Source organism: Balearica regulorum, chromosome W (assembly GCF_011004875.1).
Source record: "Balearica regulorum gibbericeps isolate bBalReg1 chromosome W, bBalReg1.pri, whole genome shotgun sequence".
Taxonomy (NCBI): Eukaryota; Metazoa; Chordata; class Aves; order Gruiformes; family Gruidae; genus Balearica; species Balearica regulorum.
Window position 1 is genome coordinate 16149131 of NC_046219.1, and position 16041 is coordinate 16165171.

Below are 16041 nucleotides of genomic sequence, written 5' to 3' on the forward strand. Positions count from 1 at the left end.
TGGAAGGGGATAAATTTCCTGTAGTGCGCATGAAAAATATGTTGGATAAAACAGTTTGGGTTATCCCTGCTTCAGGCAAAGGCAAGCCCATCTGCGGGATTGCTTTTGCTCAGGGACCAGGGTGCACTTGGTGGGTGATGAGAAAGGATGGGGAAGTCCGGTGTGTACCCCAAGGGGATTTGATTTTGGGTGAAAATAGCCAATAAATTGAATTGTATAATGTTAATAGCTATATGCTGTATCAATGGTATGACCATAAAGAATCACCCAAAACTAATGAAAAGATGGACTTTGAAACTAAACAAAAAGTGCCATGATGATGGAACTAGAACTGACTTCAGCTACTGGTGCCCAGGAACTTCATTGAAAATCACATCTTTGACGTCCAGACTGTGAGCGTGGACCATACCAGATACACCGGCCGTGAAAACTCCGGATGCAGCGTGCAACAATCCAGCAGCACGCACCATTGCTCCTGCCCTGAGAGACTGTAATGGCAGATGGAACCCAAAGCCATGGACTAAATGAATGTCACCGAAATCCAGGAATAAACCTCGTAACACCAATGTAGTGTTAAAAGGCAGGCATTCTTTATTGCAGCGCTGGATGCACGGGGGATAGCTCCACCCAACGTGCATACCAGGTAATCGCCAACATACAGGTTATATAGAATCAAAATATACATATTCATTATCTTTCCGAGAAAAGGTGATTCTATGATAATCATTTCTTAGAATTCATTTCCATATTCTCCTCCCCGTCACGCATGCTCAGTGATTTGAGTTGGTGGTCCTCAGGGGTCTCTGGTGGTCGTCAGTGGTCTTGCATGCGTGTTCGCTGGGTGACCCCCTTCATGCAGGCATGCGCAGTATCCTTGTTGTGCAGGTACATCTGCACCTGTCCTTACTTTATAAGATTGATATTCCCGGGCCTATTGTCCGGTTGGGTAGGGACTGTACAAGGAACATAGCAGCATTGTATCTTGACACGGTCATCTTGCCACTTGCCATGGTTAGTTAGCTTCATTACCTATTACCTTGGTTACAAACTACGGCCCCCCCTATCCTACGGTTACATTTCCCCCCTTTGGAAGTTTTGAAATAATCACCTTTTCAATACTTCCAATATACTAATTATTTTCTATGTGTTAGAGGAAAACTCTGGGATTGTTTGTTTATTTTGCTGCTTTGCAACAGCTTGGATGATCATATGAGTGAGGGAAGTTTCACGAGTAATTTGTTTTTTTAGATATGTTAACCGATTCATCATTCTCCAAATTATGACATACAATATTATTGACAAGGTCATACTAATCAAAACCAATATCAAAAGAATCACAATGGGGTGACACAACTTATTTAGGATGCCCGTAGCAGTAGGCGACCATCCGAAAAGTGTGTCCCACCATTTAAGTTCTGCATCTCTCTGCACTCTTTCAAAAACTCGGTGTATTTCTTTTACATTATGATGGACAGTTACTAGGGTTTTCTGTCCGTTTCCCTTAATTTTTTCCAGAATTTCAATCAAATCCTTGCGTCGTAATAACTGCTTTACTAAAGTGAGATTCATTCCAATGGGGATAGGTAATAATTCATGAATCAACATGTAGTTAGACTGCAAAAGTTGGTGCGATGTGACTGGGGTCGAATAAGAAAAGTCACATCCATCAATCTTAGTAAAATTACAAACACAAAAATTTGAATGATTTTTGATTTCTACCACTACCTCATCTACGTATAAAAAATCACAAACAGTTCTCAAGCATACACAGCCCTTGCCAATATATATAAGTATTGTTCCAGGGTTTTCGTTAGGATGAACCTCAAAATGGCAAATATTTTGTTCAGTATCCAGACAAATATCTTGTGCCTCAATTGCATTACCTTCACAAACAAATCCTTGTTGTTCCCGCACGATGCAGGATTCCAGATTAACAGTTTGCCATTTTTCATTTATCCTTCGGGCCCATACTCTATGCTCGGAAGGATAGAGTATAGTTCCGTTATGGTTTATCCCTAATGCAATAATGGGGTAAATTGAGTATTTAGTACCGTTAGATATAGTAAGCACAAAGGTTGTAGCTGTATTTGTAACGGGATCATAAGTAAAGTTTACCAGGCTCCACCAGGACTGGAGTTCTTTTTCAAAATCAGTAGCACTGTCCCAAATTATTTTCCTAATTTCAGTAGGGAGAGTGCCTTCTTCGCCTTCTCTTATAATTGAGGCAGCCACCGACTGCATCCATAATTGGGCCTGGATGCAACTGAGAGCCAAGGAGAGGTTATTTTGGATCACCCCAAGTGCGTCCGTAATTAACTCGTGGTCCCTTACATTTATTCTTTCCCATGCGGGTAATATATTTGACAACAGCCACTGGTTAGTTCCTAAAGCCAATAAAGAAGATCGTAGAGGTTGTTGTAATCTAGCCAAATCACTAATTGAGGCAGCCAATTTATTCATTATTACTTCTGAATCGATGCTATTTAAAACTCCCAATCCTGTTCCCAAAACACCGGTCAAGTCTCTCCGTGTTCTTTTCATAGCAAGAGTTCGTTTCTGCAGCCAAGTTGTCCACCCCTCATATGAGATTTTTAAGAAAGGTGAACAAGCTGGTTGGATATCTGAAACATTGTTTTGCATTGACAATTCAACTTGTTTGAGTGACCATGCCGGGTTAAACAACATTTGTTGCAAGCCTGTATTTCTGATCACGTATGGTCCAATTTCAAAAATTTTCGGGTTAAGCGCAACAATTGGTTGGGTAGTAGGTATTATAACGTCTATTTTAAGTTCTCCCCAGTATTTAGTGTTATTTTTACCACAGATCACTTTACGGGAGTATTGTACAGTAGTCAAATTTAACCAACAGTCTAAATTTTGATCTTTACACAAAATAGGGCCATGCGGTCCATTTTCATAACTGTTTATAGGTTCAGTGCGAGATTCAGTAATTAATCTACATCTTATTGTGATGTTATTCCCTCGTGATACCATAAAAGAGGGGGTGACTTCACTTCTACTAGTTAATGTAAAAAGGGTTTCTGTGCCAGCGTGTGTGACTACTGCAACAAGCATCACTAGGGGTTTAGTTACAGCATTTACCTTGAATTTAAATGTGAGGCCTAATAATCCCCCTGTCAATGGATTAGGTCGCCAATTGCACGCCACATAAACTGGCTTAGTCAAAGTAAAATTGTGCCAACAATCTCCTTGTTCCTTAATACAGAATTTGGTGATTTCAACATTATTGGTACTAGGGTCTAAAGAATAATTACCGACATTCTGCTGGCGGCAACACGTAATGAGAGAATCTCGTCTGTTACATTTCCAATCTGTGGTGGGACAGAGTCTCGTTGTAATATTAGAACTAGGGTCTAATAGATTTCCGGTGATGGTAACTGAAGAAGCTTTCTCATGAAGAGATCCTTCCATCTTTCTACATCCTACTTGAATTTTTTCTCCAATTGTTCCTGTTAAGACACGGGCCCAGTCCTTCCTGTCCCATTCCCACTCTGGTGGATGGTAAACTTCAGATCCGTGCATTACCACAGTGGCTAAATTTGGGGAACGGTCTTTGGGGTATGGTCCCATTATAGCTTGGGACCATGGCCATTCTACATTCCTTTGGCTACTAATTAGTGATAAAATACAAAAAAGTGTTATCAGCCTAATCAAACAATTCATAATATTCATAATTCAACAGATAACATGCAAACCCTTTATAAATTTTCCTTTAACTTTCCAGTTCCCTATCAAATTTTCTACACAATCTGAGTTTCAAAGGTCCCTCTTGCGTAGATGTCCACTGTTCTGACGGTGCCTTTTTCACTCGAGTGTAATGAATCCACGGCTCCACTCCTTCTACCTTAACTGCGGTATAAGTTGTCAACAGTACCTGGGAGGGTCCCTTCCACTTTTCTTGGAGTGGTTCAGAATTCCATGTCCTTATATACACAAAATCACCCGGCTGGTATGGATGTACAGGCGTATCAAGAGCAAGCGGTCTGGTCAGCACAATATATCTTCTGAGTGCTTCGAGGGTCTTTCCTAAAGAAATTAGATATGTTTTCAAATCTGTTTCCCCTGTTACCCTCATGTCCCCTGGGATTAAGGGAGTTTGATAGGGTTTGCTATATAATATTTCATATGGACTTACACTGTCTTTAGACCTTGGTTGGATTCTTATTCTTAACAGGGCTAATGGCAAAGCCTGTGGCCATTTTAGAGATACCTCTTGGCAAATCTTACTCATTTGTCTTTTCAAAGTCTGATTCATTCTTTCAATCTTCCCGCTTGATTGCGGTCTCCAGGGAGTGTGTAAGTCCCATTTTATCCCCAGAATTTTACTCACTTGTTGGACTATTTCAGCTACAAAATGTGATCCTCTGTCAGAAGACATGCCCAATGGTACCCCAAACCTTGGTATTATCTCTTTTAACAATATTTTAACCACTTCTCTTGCTTTGTTGGTGCGACAGGGAAAAGCCTCCGGCCATCCGGAAAATGTATCGATCAATACCAACAAATACCTATACCCATTTTGTCTGGGTAACTCAGAAAAATCGATTTGCCAATAATCCCCTGGGGAATTACCCTGCTTTGTTACTCCTAAGGGCGCTTTCCTCTGGTTTAAAGGGTTATTTTTAAGACAGATCGGGCACTTAGCTATTATTGACTTAATTATTCCTGTCATTCCTACACACACTACAATTGTTTTCAAATTTGTAATCATAGCGTCTACACCCCAATGCGTCTGCTCATATTGCTCTTTTGCAAGTTCCAACATAATTTGTGGGGTCACTATTACCTGATTTTCTGGTGTCACCCACCATCCTTCTGCATTTTGGGATGCCTTTAAATGCTCTGCCAATTGTTCGTCTAATTTACTGTATCTTACTCTTACGTCCGGAATCTTTACCTGTTTTACTGGTACTAGTGCAAGGATACCTTGTTCTGCAGCCTCTTTTGCAGCTTTATCCGCCAACCGATTACCTATATTGACAGCCGTCTGACCAAATTGATGAGCTCTGCAATGCATTACGGCCACTTCCTTTGGTTTTTGCACGTCTTGTAGGAGCTGAAGGATTTCCTCTTTATGTCTTATAGGTGATCCTTGGGCTGTTAACAGTCCTCTTTCTTTCCATATGGCTCCATGGGCGTGGATCACACCAAATGCATATTTGGAATCAGTCCATATGTTTACTCTCTTCCCTTCGGCCATCCGTAAGGCCTGCTTTAGCGCCACCAATTCCGCTTTCTGTGCTGATGTATTTGCAGGTAGTGTCCCCGACTCCAATATCTTGTCAATAGTGACAACAGCATACCCAGCCATTCGCTTTCCTGCTTGCACAAAACTACTTCCATCCGTAAACAGCTCCAGATCAGGATTCTTCAGGGGTTCGTCCCTCAGGTCCGGTCTGCTGGAATAAACTTGTTCAATAGTTAACAGACAATCATGTTCCAATTTCTCAGTAGAATTTTCTGTTGACAGGAACATTGCTGGATTTGCAATTGCTGTGGTTTTTAATTCCACATCATCTTGTTCCAATAGGACAACCTGGTATTTCAACATTCTGCTAGGGGATAACCAATGACCCCCCTTTTGTTCTAAGACAGTTATTACCATATGTGGTACATATACCACTATCTTTTGGCCCATAGTCAGTTTTCGAGCTTCCTGAATCAGCAGCACCGTTGCTGCCACGGCACGCAAACATCCCGGCCATCCTTTACTCACGGTGTCAAGTTGCTTGGAGAAATACCCCACCGGTCGCTTCCAGGATCCCAGCCGTTGCGCCAGCACTCCAAGGGCCAGATGTTGCCTTTTGTGCACAAACAGCTCAAAAGGTTTGGTTAGATCAGGAAAACCCAATGCAGGGGCCATCGTTAATGCCTTTTTAAGTTCTTTAAATGATTTGTGGCATTCAGGTGTCCAAGTCAGGTATTGGTCTTTAGATTCTTTCAGGGCTTCATATAGGGGTTTCACATACAGTCCATAATTTAGAATCCAGAGTCGACACCACCCAATCATTCCCAAAAAGGTTCTCAGTTCCTTTGGGCTGTTAGGTTCGGGGATCTGACAAATAGCTTCTTTTCTTTCGTTTCCCAATTGTCTCTGTCCTTGAGATATCTCAAATCCCAAATAAATCACTGCTTCTTTTCCTATCTGGGCCTTGTTTCTGGAGACTCTATATCCTCCCTGGCCCAGGAAGTTCAGTAAACTGATAGTCATTTCAAAACATGTGTCTTTACTCTCTGCTGCTATCAGGATGTCATCCACATACTGTAATAATACACCTTCTCCTTGATTTTGTTTCTTCCACATTTCCAACTCTTTTGCCAATTGGTTTCCAAATATTGTAGGGCTATTTTTAAATCCTTGTGGAAGTACAGTCCATGTTAATTGTGTTTTCCTTCCTGTAGTGGGACTTTCCCATTCAAAGGCAAATAAGCCTTGACTTTTCGTATCCAGAGGTATGCAAAAGAAGGCATCCTTTAAATCCAGTACAGTAAACCATTTATGCTCCTCCCTCAAGGATGTCAGAAAGGTATATGGATTGGCTACTACTGGGTGTATATCTTGAACTATCTGATTTATGGCCCTCAGATCCTGAACTAATCGGTATTCCTTACCTCCTGATTTCCTTACTGGTAATATGGGGGTATTGTATTCCGATTCGCACTCTACCAACAACCCATACTCTAAAAATTTTGTAATTAACTCCTCTAATCCCTTTCGGGCTTCCCACTTAATAGGATACTGTTTTTGTCTTACCGGCTTGGCTCCGAGTTTTAGAGTCACCTTTACCGGTTCTGCCAATTTGGATCGTCCCGGAACTCCACTTGCCCATACCAGGGGGGTGACTGCATTGTCCACCACTTCTGGGATCTGTTCTTCCTTAGAGGAATCCTGTAACATAAATACTCTCGCCTCTATGGCTTTTGATTCTGGTATCCGTAACCTAATTTCTCCATTCTTAAAAGTTATTTGTGCATCTAATTTGCTTAATAAATCCCGCCCCAATAAAGGCACTGGACAGTCGGGCATATATAAAAATTGATGTGTTATCCACTGTTTTCCTAATTTAAATTTTAATGGGTTCAGAAAAGGCCGGTTCTCCTTCTGCCCCATCACACCAACAACCTCTACTGATTTATGGCTAAGCTTTGCTTTACATGTGTTCAATACCGAATATGTAGCCCCCGTATCTACTAAAAATTCCATTTCCTCATTCCCTAGCCTTAGTGTAACCAGGGGCTCAGCTAGGGTTGATTCCCCCGGTCCCCTTCATGATTCGTTATCCAAAGCCATTAATTTGACAGCCTGGAGTGTTGGGTCTAGTCTCCCAGCTTTAGGGCAGTCTCTTCTCCAATGTCCACGTTCCTTGCAGATGGCACATTGGTCCCCTGCTAATCTGGAGACCACCCTTCTCCTACCCAGTCCCCGATCAACAACGTTCATTCCTCGTCCTCTTCCTATGCCTCCTTTGTTATTCTCAGTCAGAATGGCCAGAATTCTCCCATCCCTTCACATTTGTCTAACTTCTCTTTCCTTTTCCCTGTTATTATACACAGTCCAGGCGATTTCAAGCATTTTGCCTAAGTCTCTGGACTCAGCCCCTTCCAATTTCTGAAGCTTTTTCCTTATATCTGGGGCTGATTGTCCCATAAATATAGAGGCCAATTGCGAAGCTTCCTCGGGTTTTTCTGGGTCCAGATTAGTATATTTTCTAGCAGTCACCTTCAGTCTTTCCATAAAGGCCGAAGGGGATTCATTTAGCTTTTGTCTTACTTCATATAATTTAGACCAATTAATTGCTTTTGGCATTGCATGTCTAACACCATATAAAATCCACTTCTGGTACCTAGTCAACATTCCTCTGGGCCCCGGCTGGTTAGGGTCCCATTCAGGGTTTGTGGATGGAAAATTCTGGTCCACCGACCCTTGTATATTTCCGTTAGCATGGGCTCCTTCTACTTCTTTTCGGGCTGTGTTTAATACCATTTTCTTTTCAGTGTCTTCTAACAATGTATCCAATATTACTTGCAAATCTTCCCAATCAGGGTTTTGGGTTCTAATTATTGTTTCCATTACTTTAGCAACTCTTTCTGGGTCATCTCGATAAGTGCCTGCAGTTTCTTTCCATGCTCTTAAATCGGTTATAGAGAAGGGGACTTTCACCATTACCGGACCCTCGTTGCCAACCGCCTGTCGAAGAGGGGCCTGGAGGGGAGTTGATCCATCTCCTCCCCCTCTTCCCCTTGTTCTCCCAGCAATTGGGCTAAATCCTTCCGCCTCCCCTTCCACAGGAGGGGCGGAAGCATTATTGGCCCCCAAACTTTGATTCCCTTGATCATTTCCTAACCTTCTGCGAGGCGCAACCAACAATTCAATATCATCATCTTCAATTTTACATTTAAAACATTGTTTACCAGTATCACAAGATGAGCAACCTGTTTTCAAATCTTTACCGGGTTCCTGCCCCTTTAATGCCATTATCTCAGAACTAGATGAAACCAATTCACATTGTTCTTGCCATTCCGGATGATTTCGCAGTGTGAAAAACAAATCTACATATGCCATTTCATTCCATTTACCTTCCCTCTTACAAAATAACATTAGTTGCAAAATTGTATTATACTGCAACGTCCCATTTTTCGGCCACTTCTCCCCATTTTCTAAAGTATACAGTGGCCACCAGTGATTACAATATTCAATTAACTGTTTCCGAGTCAAAGGATCAATATTTCCCAAATCCTTCCAGTGTTCCAGAAGGCATCCCAGTGGTGTTTTTCGTGGGATTGATTTTTTACTCGGAAAAGTACCCATCTCCCAAGGACTCAGTGGTTGTGATTGTGCACTATCACAAGCACTTAGTCAGAGGGGCCCCAACCCGTGTTAGAACTCCCTCAAAGATTTCTCTTGGTGCGGGCCTATCCCACCACGGTGGTAAGAGAAATCTCAACCTTGGAGGCTTCCCCTCCCCTCTGGGCCCTGCTCCACAGGCTTTCGCCTAGCAGAGACTTTTTACCTGAGACGTCTCCCCAGCCCAACTCTGCGCAGCTTTCACCGCGCCTTACGAGCAGGCCTCCCGTGCTCCTAGTGTGGGCCTGTCCCAATGCGGGCCTGTCCCTGAGAGCCACGGGGCTCCTTGAATATTCAAATCAAATAAGAATGCCTTTACCTCTCCCAGGGGTCTTCCTCAGAGCTCTTCGGTCCGGGGATCGGAGGTTCTCCCCGAGAATTCCCCGGTGCCGGCTGGAGGTCCTGCGATCCCACGGATCCGTCGAGGTTCAGAAGCAGGGTCCCATCTGGGTCGCCAGAAACTGTCACCGAAATCCGGGAATAAACCTCGTAACACCAATGTAGTGTTAAAAGGCAGGCATTCTTTATTGCAGCGCTGGATGCACGGGGGATAGCTCCACCCAACGTGCATACCAGGTAATCGCCAACATACAGGTTATATAGAATCAAAATATACATATTCATTATCTTTCCGAGAAAAGGTGATTCTATGATAATCATTTCTTAGAATTCATTTCCATATTCTCCTCCCCGTCACGCATGCTCAGTGATTTGAGTTGGTGGTCCTCAGGGGTCTCTGGTGGTCGTCAGTGGTCTTGCACGCGTGTTCGCTGGGTGACCCCCTTCATGCAGGCGTGCGCAGTATCCTTGTTGTGCAGGTACATCTGCACCTGTCCTTACTTTATAAGATTGATATTCCCGGGCCTGTTGTCCGGTTGGGTAGGGACTGTACAAGGAACATAGCAGCATTGTATCTTGACACGGTCATCTTGCCACTTGCCATGGTTAGTTAGCTTCATTACCTATTACCTTGGTTACAAACTACGGCCCCCCCTATCCTACGGTTACATGAACTCGATGGACATTTTAGAGCAATGGCCCATAGAGTAAGGCAATGAGATCTGTGAAATAATCTGGGCATGACATAGATGGTATAGAATAAGGGGTGGATTATGTCCTAGCAAGAACCAGGATAGAGTTAATTTTCACACGGAGCCAGGACAGGTGAGCCAAGCTGGCAATGGGGCTATTCCATACCATGTGACGTCATGCTCACCATAAACGGCGGCTAGTCGGGGAGCAGTGGTTTCAGAGTGGTTCTGGGATGGGCTGAGAGTCTTGTCGGTAGTCCATTGTAAATTGCTTTCTGTTATCACCCGTTGTGAATATCTGTTATCACCCATTGATAAGATTTGTTGTCAGTACTGTTGTTGATTGTTTCCCTCTCCCTTGCTGTCCCAGTAAACTGTCCTTATTCCAACCCATGAGGCTTCGCCTTTGTTTTTCCATTCTCCTCCCCATCCCGCCGGGGGAGGGGTGAGCGAGTGGCAGCATGGTGCTCAGCTGCCAGCTGGGGCTAAACCATGTCACTGCTCCAGCATGGGTCTCTCCCATGGGGTGCAGACCTTCAGGAACAGGCTGCTCCAGCGTGGATCTCCCACAGGGTCACAAGTCCTGCCAGCAAACCTGCTTCGGCGTGGGCTCCTCTCTCCATGGGTTCACAGGTCTTGCCAGGAGCCTGCTCCATCATGGGCTTCCCGTGGGGTCACAGCCTTCTTTGGGTGCATCTACCTGCTCTGGCATGGGGTCCTCCACAGGCTGCAGGTGGAATCTCTACACCCCCTCATCCTCCCATCTACTGCACTGTGGACCTCCATAGGTTGCAGGGGGACAGCCATGCCTCACCATGGTCTTCTCCACAGGATGCAGGGGAATCTCTGCTCTGGTGTATCTGAACTTCACGAGTATGAAAGCATGGTCTTGACTGAATGCCCTAACTGATGGATTTCACATTACCTGCTTTATCTGAATCTTTATATACAGACATCAGATAACTCTCAGATAGGAGAGTGAACGGAATGTTAGATCAGAGATGTTCAAAAAACCAGCCCCACAGCTCTCCGTATATCACCTCTTTTAACCTTTTGCCATTTTTGACAGAAGCAATCAGAGTATTTTTGAATACCATAAATTCCATGTGTGGAGGTTGTGTTGGGTTTACATAGCAAGGTTTTGGTAGCAGGGCCGGGGGGGTGTGTGTGCTACAGGGGTGGCTTCTGTGAGAAGCTGCTAGAAGCTTCCCCTGTGTCTGACAGAGCCAATGCCAGCCGGCTCCAAGACAGACACACTGCTGGCCAAGGCCAAGCCAATCAGCGCTTCTGTGATAACATGTATGAGAAGGGGAAAAACAGTTACAGAGCGCTTTTGCAGCCAGAGGAGTGAAGATGATGTAAGAAACTCTGAAGACACCAAGGTCAGTGCAGAAGGAGGGGGAGGAGGTGCTCCAGGCGCCGGAGCAGAGATCCCCCTGCAGCCCGTGGTGAAGACCACGTGTAAAAAATATAGAAGATTAGCTATAAGAAAACTTACGTTAAACTAGAAAGCTGCTTAAGGCCTAGAACTGTTTTAAAGCCTATAATCGTGGGAAAGGGGTTTCTAATCAAGGTAATAGGTAATGAAGCTAACTGACCATGGCAATGTACAATGCTGCTACGTTCCTTGTACAGTCCCTACCCAACCGGACAATAGGCCCGGGAATATTAATCTTATGAAGTAAGTTCTTATGGACAAGTTTATCCACAGCAAGGATACTATGCATGCCTGCAAGAAGAGGGTCATCCATCAGATGCGGGTGCGAGACCACTGACGACCACCAGAGACCCCTGAGGACCACCAACTCAAATCACTGAGCATGCGTGATGGGGAGGAGAATATAGAAATGGATTCCAAGAAATGATTATCATAGGACTGCCTTTTCTCGGAAAAATAATGAATATGTATATTTTGATTCTATATAACCTGTATGTTGGTGATCACCTGGCATGCACGTTTGGTGGAGCTGTTTCCCCTGTGCATCCAGTGCTGCAATAAAGCAAACCTAGGGTAACTCACGTCTGGTAGATTTTCTTTAACAGATGGCGACCCAGATGGGACCCTAGGACGCAAGAGGAAGGAGCACCAGTTAATTCTCTGGACAGACCCATGACCAACGCTCATTGACGGCAAAATAGGTGAGTTCACCTAAGGGACTTGGACACGGGTGTTTCCAGGCGATACTGGGAGTACTCTTGTGTTTAAACTTGCTAAAAGATTTGGTAAGAGGAAAAGAAGAAAGAAATGGGAAATACACCCAGCGTTGAAAGGGGGATGCCCCTTGCTGAGGTTTTGGAAAATTGGAATAAGGTTTATGGGGCACAGACTTTGCAAAAGAAAAGACTGATTGTGTTGTGTCAGGAGGAATGGCCATTCCTAACTCGATCTCGAGGGGGAGGACCTATGGATATTTGGCCTCCCAAAGGAACTTTTAAGCCCCATAAGTTAAAGTTTTTAAGGACTATTTTAGAAGATACTGCAAGTCAAAATATTGATTATTGGTATATTTGGTATGATTGGTCTTGTCAAAGACGTAAGCCATCTAAACCACGGGTAAGCCCACTTCCCTCTGCCCCCGAGGTCGAGGAAACTGACCTTCCCCAAGCAGGGATGTTTCCCATGAAATTGTATTACATCCCAAATCCCAGAGCAGGACCAGGAGCTCCTCCTGATGTCCCTGCAGTGACTGCTGTGATGCACCACAAACCTTGGAAACAAGGTGATTTGATCATGTGGCAAAGCAAAATGCCAAGATTAAGAGATGATGCAGAAAAATGTGCGCAAATGCTATCTGGAATAGTCACTGATTACACACCTAATTGGAGTGACATGAAAACTTTGTTGAGAGAACTATTCCAGATGGATGAGCGAGATAAAATTTTTCAAAAGGACCGAGAAATTGCTCAGAGGGGTCAAGGAATAAATCCCTGGCCCAATGAGGACCCCAATTGGAATTTAGCCACAACCAATGGAATGCAAGCTTATCGGGCAGCCATCGGACAGTTATTGGAGGTCATACAGCAATGTGGCGAAAGAGTTACAAATTGGACAAAGGTCCTTGAATGCAGACAAAAACCTGATGAACACCCCAGCGATTATTGGATAAGATTGAAAACTACCTTGTTGAAATACGGGGGAATGACTAGAGAAAATTTTCAAGAACCATTGGCTATTAGTGTATTTGTGGAGCAGTCTTCTCCTGATATAAATAAGTATTTTAAAAAAGCACATGCCTGGGTGGCAAGGGGAAACCCTGACTAAAATACTGAGTATTGCTGCTTTTGCTTTTGATGGTAGAGATGAAGAAAAACAAAAGAGAGAGAACGAGAGAAATAAACAGGAAAGGAAACGAGAGCGACAGGAAAAAGAGAGAGAAATTAGTTTGTTGGCTGCAGCAATTACACAGAATTATCAATCAAGAGGAAGGGGCAGGGGAATTTCAAGGGGAACTCCAAGAGGAAGGGGACGTGGGGGAAGGGCTCCCTTTCTTTCTTCTCTTAACCAATCTAATCCTAATACTTTAGAGTGTTTTTATTGTGGGAATATAGGACATATCCAGCGAGAGTGCCCACTCCGCCCAGTAAGTGCTGGACGAGGATCAAATCCACCATATCCACCGTGCCCTCACTCACAATAGAAAATTAATGAGCTGAATTCCATGCTTGCCAAAGGACTGCGAAAATGTCAAATGAAGGAGTGAAGGTAAATGAGTATGGACAAATTACTGCAAAGGTAAACGGACTTTTTGTTGAATTTTTAGTAGACACAGGAGCAACTTTGTCCCTTTTGAATTATGCAATCCCACAAACATTGATTTCTAAAGAGAAGGTACTTATAAGAGGGGTTGTTGGACAAGAAATAAAATATATTTCAACCCCACTTCCAATTATCATTGCAGAGAAAATGGTATGGGGAAGATTTGTGCTATCTCCAAATTCACCTGTGTCTTTGCTAGGACGTGATCTTTTGCAGGAATCAGGTACTCAAATACTCCTTGCTCCAGCTGGAATCAAGTTAATAATCATGGGATCAGAAATTGTGCAAATTCCACAAGAAGAAGAATCGGCTTTTAAAATCTCAAAAGGACTTGAAGCAGTTCCCCGGGAACTATGGAGCAGCTCTGGTGATGATATAGGATTATTGTTATCTGCAGAACCAGTAATAAAACAAAAGGAGGGTCACCTCCATCAATTAAACAGTACCCGATTGCAGATGAGGGTATTCCAAGTATTCAAAAACAGATTGCAGTTTTCTTAGAAAAAGGAATACTCAAGGAATGTCAAAGTCCATTGTGTTGGGTTTGCGTGGCAAGGTTTTGGTAGCGGGGGGGGGCTACAGGGGTGGCTTCTGTGAGAAGCTGCTAGAAGCTTCCCCTGTGTCTGATAGAGCCAATGCCAGCTGGCTCCAAGGCGGACCCGCCACTGGCCAAGGCTGAGCCAATCAGCGCCTCTGTGATAACATATTTACGAAAGAGAAAAACAGCTAGAGAGAGCTTTTGCAGCCAGAGAGAGGAGTGAGAAGATGTAAGAAACTCTGCAGACACCCAGGTCAGTGAAGAAGGAGGGGGAGGAGGTGCTCCAGGCGCTGGAGCAGAGATCCCCCTGCAGCCTGTGGTGAAGACCATGGTGAAGCAGGCTGTCCCCCTGCAGCCCATGGAGGGAGGATGAGGGGGTGTCGAGATTCCACCTGCAGCCCCTGGAGGACCCCACGCCAGAGCAGGTGGAGACACCTGAAGGAGGCTGTGACCCCGTGGGAAGCCCAGGCTGGAGCAAGCTCCTGGCAGGACCTGTGGACCCGTGGAGAGAGAGAGGATCCCATGCCAGAGCAGGTTTCCTGGCAGGACTTGTGACCCTGTGGGGGACCCCACGCTGGAGCAGTCTGCTCCTGAAGGTCTGCACCCCGTGGGAGAGACCCACGCTGGAGCAGTTTGTGAAGGACTGTAGCCCATGGGAAGGACTCACGTTGGAGAAGGTCGTGAAGGACTGTCTCCCGTGAGAGGGACTCCATGCTGGAGCAGGGGAACGATGAGAGGAGTCCTCCCCCTGAGGAGGAAGAAGCGGCAGAAACACCGTGTGATGAACTGACCGTAACCCCTGTTTCCTGTCCCCCTGTGCCGCTGTGGGGGGAGGAGGTTTGAAGCCGGGAGTGAAGTTGAGCCTGGGAAGAAGGGAGGGGTGGGGGGAGGTGTTTTAAGATTTGATTTTATTTCTCATTCCTCTACTCTGTTTTGCTTAGTAATAAATTAGATGAATTCCCTCTCTAAGTTTGGTCTGTTTTGCTCGTGACGATAATTAGTGAGTGATCTCTCCCTGTCCTTATCTCGACCCGTAAGCTTTTTTTCATTGTACTTTTTCTCCCCTGTCTAATGAAAGAGGGGAGTGATAGAGCGGCTCTGGTGGGCACCTGGCCCCCAGCCAGGGTCAACCCACCACATTCATATAATACTCCAATCTTGCCAGTAAGTAAACATCGATTAGATAAAGATGGGGATCCAGAATATAGATTTGTTCAAGATCTCCGTGCAGTAAATGAGCATGTAATTTCCCCACACCCTGTTGTCCCTGACCCAAATTTAATTCTTACCCAAATACCTGTATGGGCACAATATTTTACTGGTTTGGATTTAACAGGAGCATTTTTCAGTATACCTATTGGTGAAGAAAGTCAATTGATTTTTGCCTTCACTTGGCAAGGGAAACAGTTGACTTGGACACACTTGCCACAAGGGTTCACTAGTTCACCAACCATCTTTTCTCAAATTCTCAGAAACAATCTAAGAGACTTAAAATTTCCTGGGGGTTCTGTCTTGATTCAATATGTTGATGATTTGTTACTAGCAAGCCATACGGCTGAAGATTGTATGCGGGATACTGAATATTTGTGCATCCAACTTGCAAAAAAGGGTCACCGTGCATCTCTATCCAAACTGCAACTCTGTCAACAACAGGTAAAGTATCTGGGGTTTATTCTTAAACCAGGGAGGAGAGAAGTAGATCCAGAACGGGTAAGAGCTATACAAGAAATTCCCAGACCAGTAACAAAGAAACAATTAAGGGGATTTTTAGGACAAGTAGGATATTGTAGGCCATGGATTCCTGGATTCAGTGAAATAGCGAAACCTCTTAATGAGGCAACGAAAAATG

The 16041-nt window shown here is 44.3% G+C and overlaps 1 protein-coding gene and 1 long non-coding RNA gene across 2 annotated transcripts in view; both read right to left on the reverse strand.

Annotated features, from left to right (window-relative positions):
• LOC142599259 (uncharacterized) overlaps nucleotides 1-16041 on the reverse strand; it is a 664355-nt gene that overhangs the window by 28179 nt on the left and 620135 nt on the right. The window lies entirely within an intron of this gene.
• Nucleotides 1141-7462, reverse strand: LOC142599309 (uncharacterized). The gene is made up of 2 exons (XM_075739180.1): nucleotides 7438-7462; nucleotides 1141-2828 (listed from the first exon to the last, which is right to left on the reverse strand). The coding sequence occupies exons 1-2, from the start codon at nucleotides 7460-7462 to the stop codon at nucleotides 1141-1143; spliced, it is 1713 nt and encodes a 570-aa protein (XP_075595295.1).

Bases quoted from the DNA above. Each gene is read 5' to 3' on its own strand.
- LOC142599309 (XM_075739180.1), bottom strand. From the start codon at position 7,462: ATGAACGTTGTTGATCGGGGACTGG. The intron at 2,829-7,437 runs GTAGGAGAAGGG...ACTCCCGTAAAG, and splicing joins CGTTGTTGATCGGGGACTGG to TGATCTGTGGTAAAAATAAC.